The sequence below is a fragment of the Aptenodytes patagonicus genome, chromosome 17 (assembly GCF_965638725.1).
Source record: "Aptenodytes patagonicus chromosome 17, bAptPat1.pri.cur, whole genome shotgun sequence".
In the NCBI taxonomy this organism is placed as follows: Eukaryota; Metazoa; Chordata; class Aves; order Sphenisciformes; family Spheniscidae; genus Aptenodytes; species Aptenodytes patagonicus.
The window spans coordinates 5380769-5404866 of NC_134965.1; the positions used below are offsets into that span (position 1 = coordinate 5380769).

The following is a 24098-nucleotide window of genomic DNA, read 5'->3' on the forward strand; positions in this document are numbered from 1 at the left end:
CCAAAGCAGATGGAGGCTGGCTGGGGGGGGGGATGTTCTTTTTTTTTTTTTTTTTTAATTGTTTCCCTCATATCCCTTTTCATTTTTTTTATTAAAAAATTAACTCTTTGCATTTGTGCAATAACTACTTGCCATGATAATGGGCAGACCTTTGAAATGCCCCGACTACTAACACAGCACAAGATGAACTCAAACAGAAAGTGGTGTACTTTTTCCTGAGAACTTTTTTTTTTTTTTTTTTTTTAATAATAAGCTCAGTTTTTACCCCAGTGTATTGTGGTGTCTTACATTTTTAGCAGTATTTTATATTTTTTCTGTAACGCACTAAGTCTTAGATGTTTTTAGAGCTTGTTTGTTATATTCACAATCACAGATTTAAAAAAAAAAAAAAAAAAGATCCTCACAAAGACCCAATTGACCAAAAAAAAGTGTCATTTTTTTGTACAAGTAGCTTTGAGAAGCCCACATTGTGTTGCTGTGACTCATCTTTTGTAACATTTTATTTCTTGGTATTTGTTTAAACATAAAAGTAAGAGTTTATATGGCTGGCAGTAGCAGGGCAGCGCTCCCTCCGTCAGCAGAATGGCATTGTTTCTTCCGTCTTCGTTTGGTTAGCCATATAATGTTTGTTCTCAGCACTGTACAACAGTCCCTATATGATATGGAGAAGCAATATCACTGTATGAAACTCACACGATGTATTATTATTATTATTATTCACTAGCACCCTAGGTGTGATAATTGAAGTAAATATCTTTTATACAAACACAATTACGCGTGGGCTGTCTTTATTAAGGTGAGACCTGAGTCCAAGCAGCAAACATTTACATTGGTGGTTCTGTTTCAGTGATGTCTCAGGGGAACGAAGGGGCTGGGGCTGGGGGGGATTTGTGTTTGTCCAGGGGAGGAAAATTTACTTTTTGTGTATCAATTTCTAGGGGGGGGGGGGGGGGGGGAATGTTTTCAGTACCTTAAATACTGAAGTGTCGGATTTCCAAACCGTGTCCTTTTTTCAGTGAAATTCAAGTGTGATGATTCCTGCTGCAGTCAGTGGGAGGTGGACACCTGGCTTCATGGACAGAAAAGATGTATTTTGGGTCTGAGACTGCAAGGGGGATTGTTCTGAGCACCATAACAGTATATTAGCTAATTTTAAAAAATTAGATTAAAGACATTGGGGTCAAAAATGCTTTAGATTCAAAAATGAAAATGTAAAAGAATTTTCCCAGATATTTAGCTCACTGTTTATTTTTACAGATACTTTATATATAAAGATAAATTCCTCTTCTAGTGCCTTATGAGATGTTGTTCCTATAAATATACTCCATATTTACAGAGCCTAGAATTTGAAGTTTGGCGTTGGTAAGGAACAGATGTTTTAATCCATCAGTGGAATTACGTTAAAAAAACCTAGTAGAATAAATCTCTTAGCTTGAATACTCTGGTTTCAGGTAGAGCGTGTGTGTGTGCTTGCCTGTGCGCTGCAGTTTCACCTGGTGTGCTTGTTTTTTGAATTGTGAATTGGAGGTTGTTTTGGGGGACCTACGTTTACATCGTCTCCTGCAGTGCGTATACCCATGTCTTATATTTTTTTTCCTAGCAGGCTGTAAGCTCGTGTGTTGTGTGCCTCCTTGTAGGCTGAGTTTCCTATTGAATAGGGTCTGTTCAGCACGGCACGAGGAGTTTCGGAGGGCCGGGCTGGAAATCTGCTGTCTCAAAATGTCTAGCTGGCTATCCTGGAGAGCAAGGAGTTGGGCTGGGCTTTCCCAGCGCGCTCCCTCCCTTCCAGCCATTGCCGGCATCCATCCAGCCGGTGTCACGCTCGGGCACCCTGGTGCAGCGTAGCGCTTCACCCAAGTCAATGTTTGTGTTCGATGTGTGTCTTGGCCATCTTTAGCTTTGATTAGTTCTGCAGGAGTGGGTGGGATACTCTTCAAAATGTATCAAAAATGCTATTTAATGTCTTCATTTCTTTATAAATGTGTGTTTTCTGCTTTTGAAACGTCTGCGACGGGTTGTTCCATGTGATGTAAAGGTTCTAGGTTTAACACTTTTTTTTTTCCCCCTCCTACTATTTAATGACTGGTCAAACTGTTGATTGCTATAAATGGCATTATCTTGTATGATTTGACCCTAATCATTTTAAGCTTCATACTAAACATCTACACTTTTAAAGTGTTACGACTCAAGTTGGTTAATTTTTATATTTATAACCTGCACTTTTCTTTAGGTATGATGGTATTGGCACTGAACTACTAAAATCACACACAGGGTCATAAGCAAAAGGTGCATTATACTTGTGAAAGCACGGACCTGGTGCAGAAGAAGCTGGAGAGGGTTCATTGTAGCTCAGAAGCATGCATTGAGGATAAAACCAGGCTGTCCTCTCAAGCCTAAATCTCCAAAAGTTTATTTTTGGGAAGCTAGGAAGGCAACCAAAACCACAAGGATGCATCTTCAGAAGTCAGGAGCCGATACTTACGGTCTTCCATGGAGATAGTTGGATCTTCTGTGATAGCTTTATTGGTAGCCCTTCAAAAGGATGTCGAAAATCTCCTTTTCAGAAGGAGAGGCGTGTGCTGTGTGTTCCCATAGACCCTGTGGGGGTGGTCAGCACTGGGACATACCTGTATCTCACCACTGTTTCTGCTGGTAAATAGCTGCTTCTGGATTTAGAAGCTGTAGCGAGGGTGAGGTTTTACATAGGAAATACTACAGGCATTTGCTGAGATAACGGGAGAAATCCTTGTTTGTTGTATCCTTAGGTGCAGGAATAAGTTAGCACCAGGTGAGCACCTCAGTGCCACAGGTACTGATGGGCCAGCTCCTGCCCCACAGTCCACGAGAGGTAGTTTGTCTTTCAGTGGGAAGGGGGGTAGTTTTTCACATGGCATCATGTTCCCACCAGGTAAGAACATACTGTGAGCAGCTGACGTGGTGCTTTTGGGCCCCACTTCCTTCCATGTCGAAATGCTATCGTTTTCTTCTAAGTATTTCTGTTTTAATGGAAGCGGTGGAGAAATTGTGTACTTGCCAACAGAAGGCTTCAGAAAACATGATTTGATTACAGTAGAGCATTTTATTTTCTTTTTGCTCCAAGCTATGGGAAACTGATAAGAAAATTCAAACTGTTTTCTTGAACTCTTCCTAGTTACCCATGTAATTATCTTAGTACCCTTGGAAATAATCTGTTCTTCTATGAAATCTTTATCCTTGCAGGGAGAATTTATTAAGTGGTACTGTGTTTCTTTGCCGGGGGCTGTTTATTTTGGAGTGGCTGGGCCAGGAGGAAAGGGAAGGAGAAATCCTTCAAACCTTCCCTTCCCGGCAGGCCCTCAAAATTCCAAATTCATCGTGAAAAGAAAAGGGGAACAGGAGGGGAGGGAGCAGAAATCTTGTCTGCACCTCCTCTGCTGGCGGCTGGCAGAGAAACCCAGGGAGCTGGGTAGGGAGCTGCTGTAGGGTGGGCACTCAGCTCGCTGTGGTTTGGTAGCTCGTTTTGCTCTTCCCCAAGGCCGCTTTCACAGATGTATCTAAGGGCGCTGATGGAAAGGGCTGCAGGGGACTCAAAGAAGGATGCTCATGGTTTGTAATGAGCATGGCAGCTAGGGTGAAGAGGTCTTTCCCCTGTGCTCCCGACCCTTTGTCACTTGGGCAGATGAAGTCTCAAATTTTGTCCTCAGGGTGTTGGATGTGATCTGCTTTCTACTGGCCCTATTTTTTCTTGTCTTTTTGACAGCACACGACAGTAAAAATGAGAAGGGTTGTTCTTGCTGCCTTCACTGGTGCCAGTCCCAGCCCTTGCCGTCTAGGACTGCACATCTTCTGCGTACATCCCTGAAGGATGTCACTGAAGGTTCTTGATGTCTTCTCCTACAGCCTCTATGTCTCTAAAGCAACCTCATCACTTCATTCTCAGAGCTTTTCCAGGGCTGGTAACTGCGGCTAAAGACAAGGTAGATTGTGCTAGGAGTTGCAGATGGCTTTTAGAGACGTCGTAATTCCTTTCTTTTCATCATCTGCTTTCTTTTTCCCCCCTTTTAGAAAGCTTGAGAAGGTCTGATCAGAGAACAGTCTTACCAGGTACAGAGGTGATAAACAAGGACAGCCTGATTGCTACCCATAAACAAAGTTGCAGGCCGAGATGATTCCCAGACTAACGTAATCCAGGCATTTTGGCTACTCGGGTGCTCTTGGAGCTGACTGCCCTACTTCCCTCTCTGGAGATTTCTAGAGAGGTTGCTTTAAAATGTCCCAAAAGCCCAGTTCTTATGTGACTTCTGTAGTGTTGGTGGGATCTCTGGAGCGCTTGATCGCCAATATCGTTATTCACTCTGGGGAGATTCTTGGAAGAATATACGCCCTTCAGGTGATGGTGATGTTTCTTCATTGCTTTATGTGAGGTGAGGTGGACCTCAGGAGATGGCTCAGCTGGGCTTTTGTGCTACAACCTGCTCTTCAGCCTTTACCTCTGAACAGGTTTGCACCACAGAGGACTCTGCTAGATTTGAGAGACAGGGCTCTGATGCCTTGTAGAAAAATGTTAAATCATTCCCTTCTGCCTTGTCCTATTTCTCAGCCTACTGACAGCTCACAGCAACAGTGGCCGCAAGGAAAAGGCTTTTCATGAAGTTAAGACAGATTGAATGACTCCCACGCAGCTCTGGACAATGCAGAAATGCTGTCCCACTCTATGAAAAGGTCGAGACAGAACTAGAACCATTGAGATGTACAACACTGAAAGGTCTTTGACAACCTTCCTGTTGCGGGAAGGATTTTGGCTCAGATTTTTTCTTCCTTGGCATCTTCATAGACCAAAAAGAGGGCAGAGAAAATCACCTGGTTCATCCAGGACTCAATCTGCAGCGTATGGGCAGTGTCCCACTCATCCCTTCAGCTACAAAGCGCAGAGTCAAGTCATCTCCCTTTGATTCTCCTGGAAGGGGAACAGGACTTTGGGCAATAACAGTACTGTCTTTTTCAGACTTCCTTAAAAGCTAAATGCCAAGTATTTCAAGAGCCTGAAATTGTGCCTTAATTTATGTATAAACCTGGGAGCTCTGGCACCAGGTAGAACTGGAGGTAAGACTTTGTTGGCTTGAAAAGGCTCATGGGAGAGAGATGCCAAAAAGCCTTAGCACTTATTTCTGCATGGGGAAGAACGACCATTTCAACTTCTAAGTCCACAGCAACCCGGTCATTAACCAGGGTGGCCCAACATGGGGAAAGGTGAACGAGGTGGAAAAATCGAAGGACCTGTGGCAGACCCAGTTTCCTGCTTCTTCCTTTGGCTCCTGCTCCTCGTCCTGGCGCGCTCAAACACCAGTGTTTGTGTTGAGTGAGTCTCCAGCTCTGTGCTTGGGTTTCTCAGCCTTCATGTCAAGGTACTCCAAGATTTAGTTATCTTACCATCATCTTCCTTCCAGTCAATAAAATAGTCTTAAAACCTTTGAAGTAGTGGGTTTCAATGCACTTCAGTTGACTTCTGAGAGGATAGTTTTTCAAAGAAAGCTCCTAGCGTGCCACATCACTTCTCTTCTTGTTTTCTTATTTTTCTACAGTTATGTAAATCCAAGGAGGCCAGACAGTAATGGAGGCAGATTAAAAAGTTACCATAAGGCAAATCAGGGTGTGAACTTGCAGAGCATCAGCTAATTTGCAGTCACTGCCCATGTGCGTGCTTCTACCCTGCAGATCCCTTCAGCAATACTACTTACCTCTCATTTCCTTCGGGCTCAGAGGATACACATGAGCAGTTACTCCAGTCTCGTGGATGTGTAGCAAGTTACAGCCTATCTCACCCCAAGGTGATTTATTCATCTGTCTGTATCCTCAGTAATCAAGCCACCATCTTATGGAAAGATTGCCTCTCATTTATTTATGTCTGGCCTTATAACTTCAAACTAAGTTGCTAGTTTGTCTTAATTTTCTCCATCTATGAAAACAGATGCTGTTTATTTTGGATGATTTGCCAAGGGAGTCCAATTGCTGGGGCTTGTTATAGGAGTCAAAGTTGCTGTTGCTCCGTGACAGTGCTGGGCTTGCTGTCTCGCAGGCGCTCCCGATGAGCCCCTACATCTGCTGGGCTCGGAGCTACCCGCGAACGTGCCCGTGGAGCCTTGGGCTCCGGGACTTTTTTCCTCGATATTCACTACAAGGATTTTAACTTGCAGCTTTGGAGGAGTGCGGGACTGACGGTGCTATCCACAATGGAAGAGGTGTGAGATTAATCTAAATCTTTCATCCTCCATTTAGGACCGTTTTGTTTCCTCTCTGCGTGAGACACCTTTGTGTCTCACCGCATGGCCTGTCCACGCAGACCCTTTACATTTCTTCAGCAACACGCGTCTCTTGGCAATGTCGCCTGCGGCTGTGCTCCTCAGGCAGTGGGTTAGGGGTACGTTTAGACTTCCCAGGACAGACAACTTCTTTACAGCATCCTCTCTGAGCAGAGGCTCTTTCTAATCACTCACTCAGTTTTGGGCAGGATATGATGCTTTTCAAGAGCCTCACCAATATTATTCTACCTGCTGGATGACCAGTCTTTTGCAAAGTGGTTGGTTCCTTGCAGAGGGCCTGATCCCTCTCCCCACTCATGCTGGGCATTTCATCAGGCCACATGTTCAGTGATACAGAAAAGACTTGAAGATTTGGTCAGTCATATAGAGTGTGTGGGAAGAGGCTTGTGGCTGATGGTTGTCCTGAAAGGTGCTTCTCTTCAAGCCCAGTATTCCCCAGGAGGGTCTGGCTGTGGCGTTAAGGTGCTAGCCCAAGTTCGGCTGTTGGCAGCCAATGTTCAGTGGTTGCACAGGGGACTTGCTCGTCGCCCCGTGTTTGCTACAGGTGGTTTCTGCCAAACTCCTGGGACCCTGTTCACAGAAACTTTTTCTGATGACTGATGTGTTATTGGCCAGCCAGGCCAGGTGAAAGCTCAGGGATTTAGGATCAGTGTCATGGGGAATTTGAATTAAGAAAACCCTGATCAAGAAGGTGAGTTCACCCAGCCAACAGCTATCTAGGGACTTCACAAGTGCCCCATGCAAAACTCTATAGTCCAGCTCCCATCTGCTCCTGCCACCTTCCCAAGGACTCCCAGGAAAGCAGGAGATATTTTTCAGTAATGCTCCAGTCTCAGCTTCTTGTTTTCTGTGTATCAGGTGGAGCTGACAAGGAAAAACCAGACCTGCCTGTGCCAAGCAGCACTGCAGTATGGCACCAGGCAGGGCAGGTGACTTCTGCTGGCGTTCAGTTGCCCAGTTGCTGCATTTCATCACTTTTCTCCATAAAGTGATGGCAATGTCAGGCCCATTTCTCCATTGCCTCAAAAGTCAGGAACGACAGAGTTTGAGGCTAAAGATACGTGGTTTAAAATCCCAGTTTCCCCAGGGCTTCACCTTCTTTGTCCCGTTATCTTCTGCAGTACCTCTCCATCTTCCACAGCTTTTGAGGTATTTGCACATCTGAAGGGTCAGAGCGAGGGCTTGCCAGCACAGCAGCTTAGAGAAGACAAAGGCAGATTTTTCTTTTGCTCGATCTCAATGCTTGAACTGACCTGCTGTCCTGGGAGAGCCGTCCACCCGCTGCTGGAGATGAAGTGTCGCTGGCTGAGAAGTGAGGAGCTTGTGGGTGGCCACTGCCCCTTTGAAAAAAGAAAGTTATCATTAAAAAAACCCACACCAAAAAACAACTGTGAAAAGAGATACTGAAGGGGAGATGAGAGAAGCTCCATGCATTTTGGTTGCTTTCAGTGCTAGGCATGGTTCCAGTCTTTTCTGTTTTCACGGACGGTTTGTAGAAGACTGGCCAGTGCTGAGGCAGTGAAACCCAAGGGAGGAAGGACACGGCTTTCTTTAAAACTGAGACATGAGTTTCTTTGGTCACTCTTTTTTCTCCTAAGCAGACTGAAAAACTCAGTCCATGTAACTCAAAAGCAAAAAAAAGATCATTTAAGAGAGAAACTCGGGAGCTGGGATCCAGGGCTTGGTTCTCCTTCAGCAGGATGCCAAAGCTCAGTTCTGCAGAGGGTTTTTGGGCAGGGTGGGATGCAGGGAACGTGTCCTGCCCCAGCCAGCCCTCCGCTCTGCTCCTGGCCGCGGTGCAGCCTGGGCACCCGGGCAGCAGCATCAGGCCCTTTGCACGATGATCAGGGCTGCCTTGTGCAGAATTGGGCTCTACAGCCCGTTTGGCTAGTAATAGCTTCCCAATTACATTTTAATGCAATTTAAAGAGACAGCCAATTAAATAATTAACCATAGGGAAGAGGTTTTCTTCTTTCCAAATCTTGTTAATGCAAATATTTTGTATCAGGCCACCCATGTTTCGGGAGTGGGCAGCGATTCCCCATTTCTTGAGAAACACTGACCTCCAGTGGGACTGCACCTTCATCGCAACTGCTCCTGCCTCGCTCCTGAGCCTTTTCTCTGGGGCCTGTAAAATGCAAATATATTGGCAGGGGAAAAAAAATAAATCCATGCGTTGTGTCTGAGGCATATGTCACCTCCCTTTCCCTGCAGGCAGGCTTGGTCCCTTACGTATAACGTAGGAATTGCATTCCTGACAAAAAGGGGGGAAATTTGCACCAGCAAAGCCCCTGTTTCATGGGAAAACAGCGTTGGCTTCGGGCATGACTTCGTTCGAGCCCCCATCTCTGCTGCTCTCAGTCCAACCCTCCCAGCCAGACTCTGCAGGGCATCGAGCCCTGTCCAAGGACCCCCCTCTGCAGGCGGTTTTGGGGTGCGTGGGGCGGCTCCCAGCCCGGCAGGACTGGGTGAGCTGGAATTGAGCTGCACACACTTTGCACCTCTCATCTGAAGTCTTCAGAGAGGGTAGGAGGCCCCACGGGTGCAACAGTCTGCCCTCGCTTCTCCCCCAGCGCGGCTGCTTCCCAGGCAGACTTTGCGTTTCTTGCTCCCTGGCTGTTGATAGATGACAATTTTTGTCTTCCAGCTGTCTGGAATTCAGGGGAATAATTACAACGGGAATTATCAGGGAGGGACTGGAACAGCTGGGACCTGAGCTTTCACCCACCTGGAAATCCAGGCACACAGGGACATATCCTGCGTCCCTGTGGCAGGGAGGCTGGCGGTGCAAAACGCAGGGTCTGAACCTTGATCTGAGCTTTTTTCCAGCCAGGCAGAGGCCCAGACGTTGCTGGCAACAAGGGAGGAAGGTGAAACAAGTAGATCTCTGCTGCAGGACAGGGCTCCTGCTTGCTGATGCTCTGTGTTTCGGGATGGATTTGCAAACGGAGCAAGGAGCTTGCCCTGCAGTGCTGGTCCCGCGCCTCTCGCTGTAGCTGCGTTTTGGACCCGTCTCTCCATTGCTTCACATCTGGGCTGGGGTTATACGAGGGGAACGAGAGGCTTTTGTTCTTTTGTTTTGCTCCTGGAGCATTCCAGCAAGTGCCTGTTGTGGTTTAGGGCGTGGGTTTTACTCTGGGAGGCAACTGGAAAGAGGGCTCGTTTGTCAAAAATTGGCCAAGCGGGGATGCTGGGGGCTGCACAGCCTCGCCCAGCGCCTCGGGGCAGGATTGGTCTCACCTGAGCCCCTCCTGGGAGACGTCCCCCACCCCGCTCCAACCCCCCACGGCACCGTCCGCACTGTGCGTGCCTGTCCCAGCGCCCGCGGCCAGGGACATGCTGCCCGGAGCCCACCTTCATCGCACCTTTTCTGTGTGGACCAGACCCGGGGATCAGTTCATGGGCTCAGCTCCCCTTATCCCTCTCCTGGTCCCCCCACTCTGCCCAGCCAGCATGCTGCCAGGTACCCCTGAGGCACCTAAAATACCTTGCTGATGCATTTGAACTAGCCGTGCCGATGCAAGCAGCTGCCCGCTCGCATTGCCTCTGGCGCTGGGACATGGCGCTGGCCCGCCCTGGGGCATCACCAAGGTGGGCTGGACCCCTGGTCACCTTTGCCTGGAGCAGAGCAGCGATTGCTGCCCCCAGAAATAAGGAGAAAATGGGGTTGCTGCCTGTGAGTTGGCTTCGGTGCTCCAGCTGGGGGTTTCTCAGCTTTTCAGTGTCCCCTTGGCAAAATTTGGGGTTTTGGGCCACCTCCGGGTGACGGCCCCGGCTCTTTTTTCCAGTGCGCTGTGCGGAGCTGCAGATCCAGCTGACGGAGGCCGTGTCCACGCTGGCTGGCCAGAAGGAGCTCATCGCCAAGCTGGAGCATGACCTCAGCACTATCCAGGCCCTGTCCGCCATGCATCGCCCGGATGCGGAGGTAACCCCGACCCACAGCACTCGGCTCCCGGCAGCGGGCAGGGACCACTCAAAATGTCCCCGCGGGTTGACTATCACTGATGGAGGGGCCAACAGCAGGCATGAGGGTTGTTTTATTACCTCCTCTTTTTTTTCTTCCTTTTTCCCCTCCCTTTTCTTTCTTTCTCATGACTCACCCAGCAGAGGGTTGAATCATGCCCATGCAATGGGATGGTGCCGGCATGGGAGCGGGTAGTGGTGTTGGCATCCAAGGACTGTCCAGCCCTTCTTCTTCCCGGGGAAAGGATGGGATTTGAGGGTTGAATACCAGCCTCTCCACGTTGTCTCGGGCTTGATCCTTGCAGAGTGCCTGTTTGGCAGCAATGCTTCCCACGAGGCTGCGGGTGCCAGGGCGGTAGCAGGACCCAGAAAGGGTTTGCTTTGACCAGGCACCTTCGGGCGGGTGGGAAACGCTTAATCGCTTCTGCCTCTGCTGCCCAGGGTGCAGCCGTCCCCAGCCTGGAGAAGATACCCGAGCCCATCAAGGAGGCCACGGCGCTGTTTTACGGTGAGAGGCGGGCGCGAAGCCAGGGCCATGCTGTGCACCGAGGTGCTGATGGGTGCCATCCTGGTGCCGTGGGCAGGGTGGTCACCTCCGGGGATGGTGGCATGAGGATGCTGCTAAGCAGGCACAGACATCACCTGCTCAGCATGTCCTTCACTGGGGCCAGTGATGGGTCTGCCATGCTCGGCAGGGTTTGCCGGTCTTCTGGCTGCTCCCGAGACAGTGCAGCGGGCATGTGCCGGGCCTGACTCCGTGCTGAGCCGGTGAACCCAGGCTGAACCAAACACCCTGTGCTTTAACTCCTGCTCTTTCCGCACCAAACCCCCTCCAGAGCCAGCGAGCTAAACATTTCCTTTACGTAGGCTCCTGCGCTGAGGTCTGCAGGAGAGAATGAATCAAACAAATAATGACGCTTGGCTCCTGTGGAAGAAAACCCACTTCCTTTCCTTTTTTCTTTTTTTTTTCCTTTTTTTTTTTTTGTTTTGAAAACACACAATAAACAATATCACAGCAACAGTCCCACCAAGCCAAACAACCTGCAGCCACCCATCCTGCGCTATGAATTAGCTCTTCTGTGCAGCCGGTTGAGTCATGGCCTCGGGGACATATTTCTCCTTGGCCATGGATGCCTCCCGCTGCCGGGAAGGCAGAGCAGGGAGGGATGGCCGCAGCCCCCCCCCCCAGCACCTGCAGAGCCCCATCGTGGGGGGCAGCCGTGGGGGGCACCCACAAAATGGGGCTCCTGGGCACGGCAAGCTGGCGATGGCTGCGGGCGAGCAGCCCCTGTTTTGCTGGGGTGGCTGAAAGAGGAGAAAGTACAAAATGGAGGCGACTGTTTCGCAAGGAGGGGAAGGGGAGAGAAGAGTACGTGGATGGAGGGGCTGGTTGTGGCACCGGGTCTTTTGTTAGGGCTACGGCTGCTGCAGAAGCTACGGGGGAGAGTCTGGCAGGGACTGGGAGGGGTGGGGTCATGGGAAGGCAGCCACGGGTTGTACCAAATAATGCAATTGGTCTTCCCTGGGGAGTGAACATGTCCATTCCCAGGGTAAGTCCAAAAAATGAAAAAAAAGCATAAAAACTAGTCCATGCTGTAATAGCTGCGCACAGGAATTTATCTGCCTGTGCCCCTGAGGTCCCGCGGTGTCAGAAGGGGGACCTCGAGCAAGCCCCGCTTGCTCCAGGGTGGATGGTGGGCATCTGCTGGGTTGTCTCTCATGCCAAGCGTTGTCCGCAGGTCACCCGCCGTCCCCCGGCACCTCGTTCCCCGAGGGGCAGGTGGACTCGCTCCTCTCCATCATCTCCAGCCAGAGGGAACGCTTCCGGGCCAGGAACCAGGAGCTGGAGGGGGTACGTCGGGTGGGGAGGGTGGCCGCGTGGGGGCTGCAGGACCTGCAGTCTGGAGCTGGCTGCTTTAATGACCTGCGGGGAATTTATTATCGGCACAACGCAGGCGGTGCCACGGCAAGCAAGATAAAAATATATTCTGCTGTTAGCAGGACCGAAGCCTCCCCCAGCCCACCGGTGTTGCTCCAATTCAAGGACAGGCCCAAACCCCTGTCGCCTTGCAGGTGTGCTGGGCCCTCTGGCACAGCGTTCGGAGGTGCCATATAAAAAGCACATAGGGAATGTGGTTTGGGGTAAAAACCCAATAGCTCTACAAATTGAAGTACAGCTCAAAATGACCGCTTCAAAGCCGCAGGTTGGCTTTGCGCCTCCCGTGGGGGCCAGGTCTCAGCCCAAAGCCACCCGCAGCCACCTTGGCTGCCCCGGCCCGTATTCAGCCACAGAGGGATCGGGTTTGTTAATGGCTCAGGACTGGGGGCCCCGTTCAGCGGCAGCTGGGACAATTTTAATTTGGGAGCAATTTTAATTCAAAGCCAGGGGATTTTAATTACTGAGAGGGGACTGAACCCCGGCTGGATGCACCAATCAACCCCCCTTCTGCCTCCCACCCGGTTAGATCCTGTCCTTCCCCTGGCCTCGCTGCTAACGGCCCCCTTGCTCCCCCCATGCAGGAGAACCGCATGATGCAGCACACGGTGCACGCCCTGCAGAGCGAGCTGGACAACCTGAGAGCCGACAACATCAAGCTCTACGAGAAGATCAAGTTCCTCCAGAGCTACCCTGGCCGGGTGAGTGGCTGGCTATCTGTCTGTCCTCCAGCTGGGTTCACACGGACGGACAGACCCCAAACATAGTCCATTGCCCTCCGTGTACAAGAGCAATGGGGAAACTGCACATTACCCACACGCACCTTGCATCAAAGTTGGAAAATGGGAGCTAATTGGGGTGAAGAGGGTGCAGTGCTCTGCCTAGAGGAGCAGGTACCCAGCCCCCCTGCCGGGAAGGTAGTTTTTAACCTTGCTGAAGGGTGTCTGACATCTTTGATGCCAGAAGCTCAAATTTTCTCCCTGAAAAAGCTGCTACAACCCCCTTTGATGCTCACTGCCGGCAGCGTGATGCTCCAGCAGTCAAGTCATGGATGCTTCTGCCTGACCAGGCAGCAAGCAGTTAAATTGGGACCTCCTGCAATAAATCCCTGCAGTTAGAGCCTGAAAAATAATTCATCCTGTCATACCTATGCTCATTCCCCGCCGCCCTGAATTTCTTGTGGCCAGCAGAGAGAGCTGCTCAGCTTCCTGCTCTCCTGGGCAGCCAGAGCCCCTTCCCAAAAAAGCAGAAACCAGCCTAAAACCATCCCAGTAACGCCAGGAGGAGGCTGGGGAGCAGCGTCAGACCTTGCTGAAACCTGCTCTGCTCGTGCCGCGTCCCTTGGGGGTTTCATCCCTGGAAATCCCTGGGGCTTTTGCAAGCAGGTCAGGCTGCCACCTGGGGAGCTTTCAATTGCAACCACTTCCTCGATCGCAGCTGGGCTATCGTGACCTCAGGCTTTCCTAATAACTGCAAAAGTGACAATAACCAGGGAAGGGACATCGGTTCGAACGCCGGCTCCTCGCCCTGCCTGCTGCCTGCCCTGCCATCCTCCCCCAAAGCTGCTGCCTTTCCGCACTGGCTGGACTGAGTCCGTTTTATTGATGGATATTTTAATAGCATTTGGGGATGGGAATCTCCTACAGCCGTGAAGGACCTTACTTGGTTCTTTTATTTATGTCTCAGTGATGACGCTGGGTCGGCCCCTCTGACATTTTTACCCGTTTCTCCCGCGGAAGATCATACCCATGTTTATCTGCTGCCACAAGGCAACCCCTGAATGCCATTCACATGATCTAAAGAGCAAAAGCCTTTCGACGCAGCAGCACAGGGGATTGCATAATTCACCACCTAATCGGGCATGTGACACGTTAAAAATAATCATCAAAGATCATTCAATAAGGCCAGGCTATAGTGAATTCATCGCCCCTAAATTGGGAGCTGGTCTCATCGCTGGCTTCTGACTGCGCGGTGACCCGTGGATCGTATTGCGGCACGTAAGGGCATATTTGCTAAAGGTCTGTGTGCAGCGGCGTTTACCCGCGGTGAAACGGAGCCACCGGCCAGCGTGCTGGGGTGGCCGGGCAGGACAACCAGCAGCACGTAGTAACGGGTCCAGAAAGACCTCGGTAAATGTCAGCATCACCGTGCTGGAGGGGCAGAGCTGGAGAAGGCACGGTGCTGGGGGGAGAGAGATGGATTAGCACCGGACCCCTTGAGCAGGGATGTGCAGCCCACATAGCTGGGAGCCAGGGCTCACGCTGGACTGTGACTGTGCCTGGTGACAGCACATGCTGTTTCCAGGCTGGTTTTGGGTAGGAACGATGTGGAATATGCATTCTCGTGACCTGCAGAGGTAGCGTTGGAGAAAGGAGGAGCAGGGTTGTGCAGGCTGCGCAAGCATCCTCAGGGCTTGCTGCTGCCCTTCGTCCAGCGCCGCCTGCGAGGCTGCGCAAGGGGAACCTCTGTCCCAGGAGGAGTTTAAAGCCCAGCATGTCTGAACCGATCTACATCTTTCACTTCTTTCGTGGAGTTTCTTCCATTTTCCTTGCCCTTTGCCCAGCTAATAATAGCTGTATGTTTAAACAATGATCTCCTCCTCCTAAACCGCTGTCTCCCTCCTACCTGGCCCAGCAGCAAAGGAATTCAGGGTGGGATTTGCACTGGCCCAGGTGTTTCCAGGTGAGCTCTCTGGGGTGACACAGATGACTATTAATTCATGGAAAGGGCAAAAAATAGGGGGATGTGGGTGGAGTCCCCATGGAAGAAAGGACTTTGTTAAATAGCCCCTGTTGTGCTTCTCCTTTTTGAAGGTGATGGATCCTGTCGGCCCCACGGGTCAGCTCTGGGCTGTGCTGCTCCATCCTTTGGGGGTCATGTCTTCCAAATGAGCAGCTCAGGGGGGCTGGGGGGGGGTCCTGACCCTGTGCTGGGTGTCCATACACCACTTGCACCAGGGGGGGATAGGTACAGGCAGCTACGCCAGCACCAGCACCCGCTGGCTCTCACCCTGCCTTTGCTCCCACAGGGCGGCAGCAGGGATGACACCGAGCAGCGCTATTCCTCCCAGTACGAAGAGCGCCTGGACCCCTTCTCCTCCTTCAGCAGGAAGGTATGAAAAGCCCCCGGCACCCTCCCTCTGCATCAGCCCCTCCTTCTGCCACGGGATCGTTGCCTCCCGTGGGGTAGGACTCAGCCGGCCACGTTTCGGCATCGCAGAGCATGGCTTTGCCCGGCATAGGGAGGGAAGAGGCTTTGCAGCGTGCTGCAGTCGATGAGCAGGTTGCTTTGCTCGGTTCTGGTTTTGCTCACAGCGAGGTGGTCCGGGTGTGTTGAAGGGAAGGAGCAGCCAGAGAATGAAACCTCTCAGGGAAATTATTTCATCGCTCGGATGAAATTCAAGGACAGCACTCTGAAAGCATAAAACACACTCAAATGCCATTCACTTTAAAAAACAAAAAAATAAAAAATAAAAAAAGTCCGTGTTCCCACATGGTGTCCCCTATGGCTGTGTGTATGGGGGGGTGGAGCATCCCGGGGCACAGAGCTCCTTCCCTGATTTGCAAACCCTAAATCAGCCCTTTGAGCCTCAAAATCAGCTTCTTGTACCGTTTACTTGCAGGAACGTCAGCGGAAGTACCTGAGCCTCAGTCCCTGGGATAAAGCCACGCTGAGCATGGTGAGTGGGCTGCACCCGCCGTGCCACAGTGGGTGACGAAAGGTTTTTAGCCCAGTGCCTGCACGGGGAACGCTGCTGCTGGGCTTGGCCCCGGGTGGGGGGCAGACCTATCCCTGCTCCCCCAGGCTGGGGTGCAGACCATGCCGGGGCCACACTGGGGTTCGGTTTAGGAGAAATCACTTTCCTCCCTTACCCTTTCCTTCCCTTTCCTTCCCCTTTCCCCCACTCCATCCCATGGCGTCCCAGGGGGTCCTGGCTAGAGCGGGTGACCCAGCCCCAACCCGGCCAGCGATGCCACAGCCAAGGCCACTGCTGTGTCAGGGCACAGCCCAGGAGCTCGGGGACAGCTTACATCTCAGGGGATCACCGTGAACCACTGTCTCCCCCCGGGCTGTGCCCGTGGCTTCCCTGGGGCAGTGCTGGGAGGGGGATGTGATGGGCTGCGGGAAGCACCTCTCCTCCGGTTTGTAACGCAGCTGGGGGTCTCAGCCCTGCACCCCCGGCTGAGGGCTGGCCCGGGGGCAAAGCCTCTTTGCACGCAGCGTGCGGGTGGGGTTAGCTCAGCCCGACTCCCCACAGGAGACTCACCCAGAGAGCCCCAGCACCCCGCACAGCTGGGGAGCAGGCGTGCAACGGGCTGCAAAGGGTCCCGCTCCAGGGGAGATGCTCTGCCTCGCAGCATCCTCGGGCTCACAGTGGTTTCTTACCGCATTCTCCAGAAACATCTCTTCCCGAGCCCTGACCCTTCCTGCTCTGGTGGTTCTTTCCAAAAAAGCATTGGGGGAAATATCGGGGAGCTGCCAGTGTCTGCAGCAGCAGAGGGCCGTCGCCTGAGCCGTGGCAGGCAGGAGGGCCGCTGCTGCCACCGTGGGTTTTGGCTACCATCTCTTAGGGGTTAATGCTACTTTCGGAGCTAAAAATGTGGGTGTCCTGATCTGACTTATATTTGTGACATTAGCAGCAGGCTCAGGATCAGGTTTTGGCTGAGTTAACCCGCGGCTATCCGGCATAGCAGAGGTTAATGTGGGAGCGCTGGTCTGCAACAGCCACAGAATACAGAAATATCTTGTAATAAAGGCAAAGTAGTCATTTGCATAAAAACCAAGCAAATGCCAACATGAATATGGATTGGGTGGCATGCCAGCACCACGGAGAATTAATGAAAGGCATTTACAAAAAAACTGACTTAGGGGAGTTATTCCTTGGGAATATTTAAGAACATAATCTTGTTTGTTACAGCAGCCTCTGCCATGGCTGCGAATAGCAAAGAAGATTTCAGCCCAGAATTGGTTTGGTGGGAGATCTGTGGGTTTTAATGCCAGCTTTGGAAAGCCCGCGTGGTGGTTTGGGGAATATGCTTCTGACCATAATGAATCCCTAGCTTTTACAGCAGGAATGAAAAGTTGTTATGTAGGAAGGTAGGATCTGTCCTTCGTAAGCTGCTTTTCTAGGCTGCGGTTACTCCTGACTTTGGCTCTTTTGAAGGGATGGACACAAAGGTTTTCCCATCGGGACTCCAGTGTCACGGGCCAGAAGGGCTTGGACATCCTCAGGGTCTGGCTGCTGTTCAGTGGCCTCTCCAAAATGAGGGGTTGGGGCGTGACACAGCCCAGCCCCACAGGGTTTCTGGGACCCAGTGAGCTCGGATATGTCTGTGGGCTGGCACAGGACTGGCAAAGATGGAGGGTAAATCTTTCAAGATAGACCTTGCAGAGCCAGAGAAATGGGTAAACCCATTTCTGGAGACCAGGTTACTAGTGAGGTTTTGAAGATGCCCAAGGCTTTTCCATGTTTGCAGTTGCTCTCCAAAATCCCCTAGGGCAATGTCCATCTGGCAGTCCCTACTTTGGGGGTGCTTTGCTTTAGCCCAAGCAATGCTATGTGCCTTCCCAAGGGTTGTTGATGCTCCTCCACCTCGTGGCCTCTCCTGCAGTGGTACCCAGCCGTGCTGGGGACCGGCAGCGGGAGGAGGCAGCACATGCCTGAGAGCTGTGCTCATGGGTGAGCAAGGGCAGGGTGAAGACCTTCGCTTAAATACAGATATCTGTGACAAGTGGAAAGGGCAGCTGGGCAAGCTGTGGGACCCTGGGGACCTGCCTGGATCACCAGGTCCAGCCACAAGCCTCCGCCGTGCAGCAGAAGGGCTGTTACTGGGGACAGCAGCAGGGAGTCTGGCATGCAGCTCCCCTAAAATCAATAGTCCAGCAGTGACTGGCATCCTTGAGAGCTTACATTTTCCAAGGTGCTCAGCCATCACTACAGCCTGGCAGAGGGTGTACACGGCTCTCAGCAAGCACATAGGCTCGCCGCTGCCAAAGCTGGGGGCTCCACACCATACCAAGCCTTTAATCCCGCTTTACCGGCTCTCTGCTGCCGGTAGGTCCAGAGCCACGGCACGGGACCGTGATTGCTTTAGGCTGAGCTGGCTGGAGGCTCACAGGGAGGGATACCAGGAGCTGGAGGAGCGTACAAACCCCAGGGTGCAGAGTGGTCATCCCTAAAATGTGCCGGGGCGCTTGGGACGCTGCACCGTCGCTGCGGGTCTGGCTATGAAATCGTTCTCTAAGTCATTCCTGGGGTCCTGCACTGGAGCCGGGGTGCAGGCAGGGCTGTGCACCAGGGCCAGCCTTCGGGAACACCGGCGCAGCGTTTGCTCAGCCGCCCTGCCAAGGAGGCAGCGAGGGGACGCTGCAAATCACAAGTTCTTTGAGCTCATGAATTAAAAATGTGCGAGACTTAATTACTGCCGGGGTTTCTCTCCGGAGCGGCGCTGAGCCACAGGCGGGCACTGAGTCAGGGCTGGTGTGGGGGGAGCGGGTAGAGCTGGTGGAGAAAGCTAGGGTGGCTCAACACGAACCCCTGAGAGAGTTTTCAGTGGGGGAAACCCCGTGGTTTGCAGCCCTGAATTCACCTCGATTTGGGCAATTTTGGGCTGAGAGCATAGGCACTTGTGGCAGTCACCTTGAAGGAGAGCGGCTGCTCGGAGATGGGCACAGATGAGTGGCAAAGCATCCCGCCTCGCCTGCATGTTTACGTAGGGTCTAGCAGAAACAGGGCCCCAGCCTTGGGGGCGCCTGTGCGTGGAGAGGGCTGGTTTCCACTGACCCGCGTTAAAATGGGATTTTTCCGTTCTGCTTTTGCTGCAGGGACGGCTCATCCTGTCCAACAAGACAGCTCGTACCGTTGCCTTCTTCTACACCCTGTTCCTGCACTGCCTTGTCTTCCTGGTAAGTGCGGGGGCCACGGGGGCGTGGGCACCCCATTAAAATGGCAGCAAGCATCCCATCCAGGGGGATTTTTGGCATTTTTAAGATACTATGCCAAGCGAGTGTGTTGCAGCTGGTGTATCACCAGCTCCGGAGGCATGGGGCGGCTGGGAGCGTGGGCAGCACAGCTCAGCAGAGACACGTACATGCCAATAAATATCTCCCTCGGCTTCACGGGGAGGGAATGGCCGCCCTCGGGTGGGCAGGGGCTTGGCCGAGGGCAGGAGCTGGAAGCCGTCTGTGTCTTCATGTCGTGCCTGGAAACAGCCATGGGGCCCCGGTGCCACCGTGCTGGGAGCTCACACGGGGTTTAGCATATTTGCGTGCAGGTCTGGTTCGCCATCCCTGCACGCAGGCAAGCAAGCCCTCCGCTCGTCAGGCAGCAAAATTTTGGTTAATTATTGTGAAGCTAACAGCGTAAGAAATTTTAGGAATAAAATATGGCCCCATTACCCCACGTCGCCTGTTTCTAGACCATGTGCCATTCCACCTTCCCATTTCTGGGGACATCCCTTAACCTCCTGCACGGTGGAGCTTGGTTACATTCACTGCCCCTCCAGGTGATGAGCTCTGGCTCTGCATTACGCTGTGCCAGCTCTGGTCCTCCCCGTGTTTCCTACTTGCCCTGTGGCTCTGTTTTCCTCTAGTTTTCAAGTTTCCCTGACCGTACATTAAGGTTGGAAGTAGAGAAGTAGAGGTTCGGTTAGGAATAGAGGCTTGAGCCAGCCTGAATCCCCTGGGAGTCAGTCATGGTGTAAACTCCTCCTATATTCTCGCACAGTTTCTGGGAGTTTATTTATCATTTCAGGGGGAAAAAAACTGAAAATAATAAATAATTAAACAATGAAACAAGATGAAAGACAAATCAGAACAATATTTCTATCCTGATCTTCTCAAAGTAAAACTGACTTTGTGTTATTTTGGTGAGGAAAAGAGCAAAGAAAATAAAAAGTTAAACATCATTAAACTTTAAAGCTCTAAGATTAAAAAAAAAGTAAAATTCATAAATATTACATGGCTGGAATGATCTTACTTCATCTAGACACAAAAGGGCCTGAAATCCAGCACCCAGCGCTGCCTGGGCTGGGCACGCACCATGTGTCTGGCGGGGACTGGACAAACCCCCGGCTCCTCCATCCCCGCGGTGGGAGCAATGTCTTTGCCGCTAATCCCGGGAGACAGCGCAGCCTTCACCCCTTCCCGCCCACTGCCTTCTGCCTGTTGTGATTTCAATTAACCCTAATTTGGAGGCCCACTGAAGGGTGTTTGTGGAATTAGAGTATTTCCCTGGTGACAAGATAACGACAGCTTACAAACCCCCAAGGCTTTAATTCATCAGCCTGGGACGGGAGGGCTTCTCGCTCTTTCCAAAACCCACTGCTGCCTCCCCGCCTCCTCGGACCGCAGCTTTGACATGGAAACCCGGTGGCACGAAGGGAAGAAGGAGCCAAACCAAGCACTGACCTTCCTTAAGCCTGTTCCAAAAAACACATCTCCATCCACGTGCAGCCTCGAGCACACCCGCCTTACCCCAAACCACCGCAGCTGCGGCAGTGCTGCCCCGGCAAAAATAACCCACTGGAAAAGGTCATCCTGACCATCCTGAGGCCAACCCCCTTAAACACACGCTGGGTTTCTCCATGCTGGTAAGGCAAGGCTGCAAAACCAATTTTGCCCAGAGCATTGCTTTAGGTCTCTGCTTGATGCCCAAAAGCCACGGGCGCCTGCAAAACGCTGCAGCAGAGATTTTGCTGGTGGCCGCGGGGCCGGGATGGAAGGGCCGGGATGGCAGAGCAGCGACATGGGCTGCTGTGCGGGCGGACAGAGATGGGCAGGTGAAATCAGAGCTGATCGCATTTCTTATTTTGCAGGTGCTCTACAAAACGGCCTGGAGCGAGAGCGTGGGAAGGGACTGTGCCGCGTACTGCGCTAAGAAGTGGGTGTGAGGATAGGCTGGGTCAGCCCGGCCCCGGGGCTCGGGAGCATTGTCCACCCGGGTTCGGTGGACGGAGCATGGTGGTTTGCAGCAGATTTTTTGGGCACCCCTTGGTGCACCTCTGTCCTGCAAACGAGGGCAGTTAATTGGGTTTTAAACCCTTAATCCAATAAGGATGAGGGGGAGAGAAAAGGTGCACGGAGCAGGGCAACTGCCCGTCTTCAGTCAGGTGTTTTCCAAATCCCTTCCCGTGAGTGGTTCTTGCCCGGCGAGGAAGCCTGCTAAAGCCAAACATGAGCCCGGAGATCAGGATCAGGCCCATGCCTTGACTCCGGTTGCCCTGAGCAGCTCCCAGGCGCTGCTGCCCATGGCTGGAGGAAAGTGCGGTGCTAATTATCGCGGCTAGCGCTCGGAAACGAAGCAGCTCCTGCTCGGCCACCGAAGTGCTTCGGACCTTGCTGTGAGTTAACGTGGCTGTGCCCTTTCCCCAGGTACGCCGACCACGTCCACAAGTTTCACGAGAACGGGGACGCGGGCGACATGTGGCAGTGACGGATGGACGCGACCCCGCTGGCGCCGGCTCTCCTTTCATCCCGTGGCAGGGTCTGGCCCTTCACGCCCTGCCAGCCGCTTCGCTATACCTTTGCTTTCTGCTTCATAGGATAGAGGCAATGATCCCTCCCGCTCCAACCTTTGGAAACCAAAAGCCTCAGCTAAAGGAGAGTCGTTTTGCAGGACACGGCGTTTCCAGTCCTCCCTCCCTCCCCGGAGGAGGCCCGTGTCCTCCAGCTGTCCCAGAGAGCTCAATCTTTACCAAAATACATGAAAAACGCAAGATAAGAGGTACTCCTCTCAGATGCAATATCTCTTTCCATCCTTTTTAAAATCCAGCGCAACACTGAGTGGACTAAATTTGGCCAGAAAGGGGGGGGAAAAACCAACCTCCTGAACTTGCGTTTTCAAGTGTCATGATATTTGAGAATTCCTGTTTTGCTCTGGTTTATTGAATTATGAGAAGGCAAGCAGTCCTGCTGGGCTCTGGCGGAACAAGCGAGACAGCGGCAGATAAAAATCAGCCATCCCCAAAGACGGGGTTGCTCAGCGTGTTGCCTTCTCGCCGCCTCTCAAGTCAAGTGAAGCTGATGTTCAGCCCTGTGCTCCATCTGAAGGGCTTCTCGGGACCTTCTGCAGCACCTCTGACCATGCCGCTGAGCACCAGCAGATGCTCTTCTTGAACCAGAGCCATCGGCTTGAAAACAGCCCGGCCAGTTAGGACTTAATGGGGATGAAGGGAGGTGTTGCTGGTCAGGACTGATCTCACTGGGACGCTCCGGACCCTCTCCTTGCTGAGATGCTTCTGCCAAGCGTTGGTTGCCCTTCCGCGTGCAACGACTTCACCTAATCCATGGCAGTAGCTGCCTCGTACGGGGCTTTACTTGCCTTGTAGTTGATCTGCTCAACATCTGGCCCTTTTAGGAAACTACAAGTCAAATCAAGCAATTGCTGGTGGCAGGTTTGCTGGGTGATGAACACTGGGCTCCTAATTTGGGTTGATTTGGGGAGAAAGAGGTGATAGAGAGGCTCTGATTAAAAAGGGCATGTCCCGGCACCCCGTGTTCCTGCTTCGGGTCACTGTGACCACACGGTGCGGGAAGGTATTAGCTTGTTAGCTAATGGTGGTCCTCAATTAAAATTCCCCTCCAAAGATAGAAGAATAGTGTTGCTTCCAATTAATATTTCATTGCAGATTCAGATCTATTCACATTCATGCTGCTGGGAAGCCGAGGCCTCTAACGGTGCGTGCAGGCAGCGATAGGCTTCACATCTGCCACGGGCAGCCCAGGTTTATTTATAGGAGCTGTGGCCTGCGGCAAAATGTAAAATACTCATAAATCGAAGGGAGGGATAAACCCCGAGGGACCGACCTGCACCTGTCCCACTCGGCGCGGGGTAAACGGAGCCCGTCCGGAAGGGAGACACCTGCGGGGCGAGATGCCAGTGGGGGGCTCGGGGGGGGTTGATGCTGCCGTATGCCGGGGACCTCTTCATAAACTAATCGACTTCAGATGTGGAGGAGATGAGCTTTTGCTGTCTGAAATCAGTAGCTCGGAAACGTGATCTGGGGAAGGGTGGGATGCTTGTTGGGGCTTTGTTGGGAAGGTTAAATTCGCTTTTTTTAGAAGCTGTATGTGGTGTCTTGGAATTGCAAAACTTCTGCAGCTATTCACACTTGTACTCTTCATAAATGACTTAAAATAGATGTTGAGTTCTGCGGGACAAGTGATAACATAAACTTAGACATGCATTGACTGGGTTTCTTTTGTGCTTTGCTTCCTTTCTTTTTTTTTGGGGGGGGGGGGGGACTTTTGATATTAAACAACTGAGAAAAGTCCTGCTCGAGTCCAAGGGCAGAGTGTGCAGCTAATCTTAGAAACCCATTACAGCAACTAAAGGCAGTGGCGTCTCACAGCGCCGGGAAGGGCCAGGACCTCTGTCCCCGTGTGCTGGAGCTGTCGTCCCGGCTGCCGGCGAACACCGGCGCGCCGTGGGCCAGGTGAAAGGCTCCCAACAAAGGAGGGACCATGGGAACAGAGGGGCTTGAGCCCAGGCAACCTCCAAAACCGGAGATATTCTGTATATCCCCACGTGGCTGTTGGTAAAGGCACTCAGGTTGAACGGTGTAAATTTGCCTGGCTAATTTTGGGGGAGCTGGTCATGATCTCCCCCCTTCCTCATCCTCCTTTTTTCTTGCTTTTCCAGCCCCAGGGGACCCCGGCAGCCCCAGCCTGGCGGGGCTGGGCTGCTTTGCAGGCTCTGACCTTGGGTTTTAGCCACAGCTTCCTTCTGCCGAGGCCAGCGAGTGCGGGGGAGCCGGGGGAGAGCCGAGAGACGTGCCCCCCGCCGCAAGGGGCCGAAGGGCAGAGGGCTGTGCCAGAGGTTTTGCAGCCCCCCGGGACTCCCAGGTTTTACTGGACCCCTGGCCCTGGAGCTGCTGGGTTTCATCCCTCAGGCAGAGCCA

At 52.2% G+C, this 24098-nt stretch overlaps 1 protein-coding gene across 1 annotated transcript in view; it reads left to right on the plus strand.

Moving 5' to 3' along the window:
* The window catches only part of CUX1 (cut like homeobox 1), a 282941-nt gene extending 259553 nt beyond the window's left edge, over positions 1 to 23388 (plus strand). The window contains exons 15-23 of the mRNA XM_076354841.1: positions 10088 to 10224; positions 10704 to 10770; positions 12002 to 12114; positions 12783 to 12899; positions 15227 to 15310; positions 15821 to 15877; positions 19024 to 19104; positions 21015 to 21079; positions 21571 to 23388. Of these exons, the coding sequence (XP_076210956.1) occupies positions 10088 to 10224; positions 10704 to 10770; positions 12002 to 12114; positions 12783 to 12899; positions 15227 to 15310; positions 15821 to 15877; positions 19024 to 19104; positions 21015 to 21079; positions 21571 to 21631 (782 nt within the window). The 3' untranslated portion in view covers positions 21632 to 23388. The remainder of the gene's footprint in view (positions 1 to 10087; positions 10225 to 10703; positions 10771 to 12001; positions 12115 to 12782; positions 12900 to 15226; positions 15311 to 15820; positions 15878 to 19023; positions 19105 to 21014; positions 21080 to 21570) is intronic.
* The last annotated feature ends 710 nt before the right edge of the window (positions 23389 to 24098 follow it).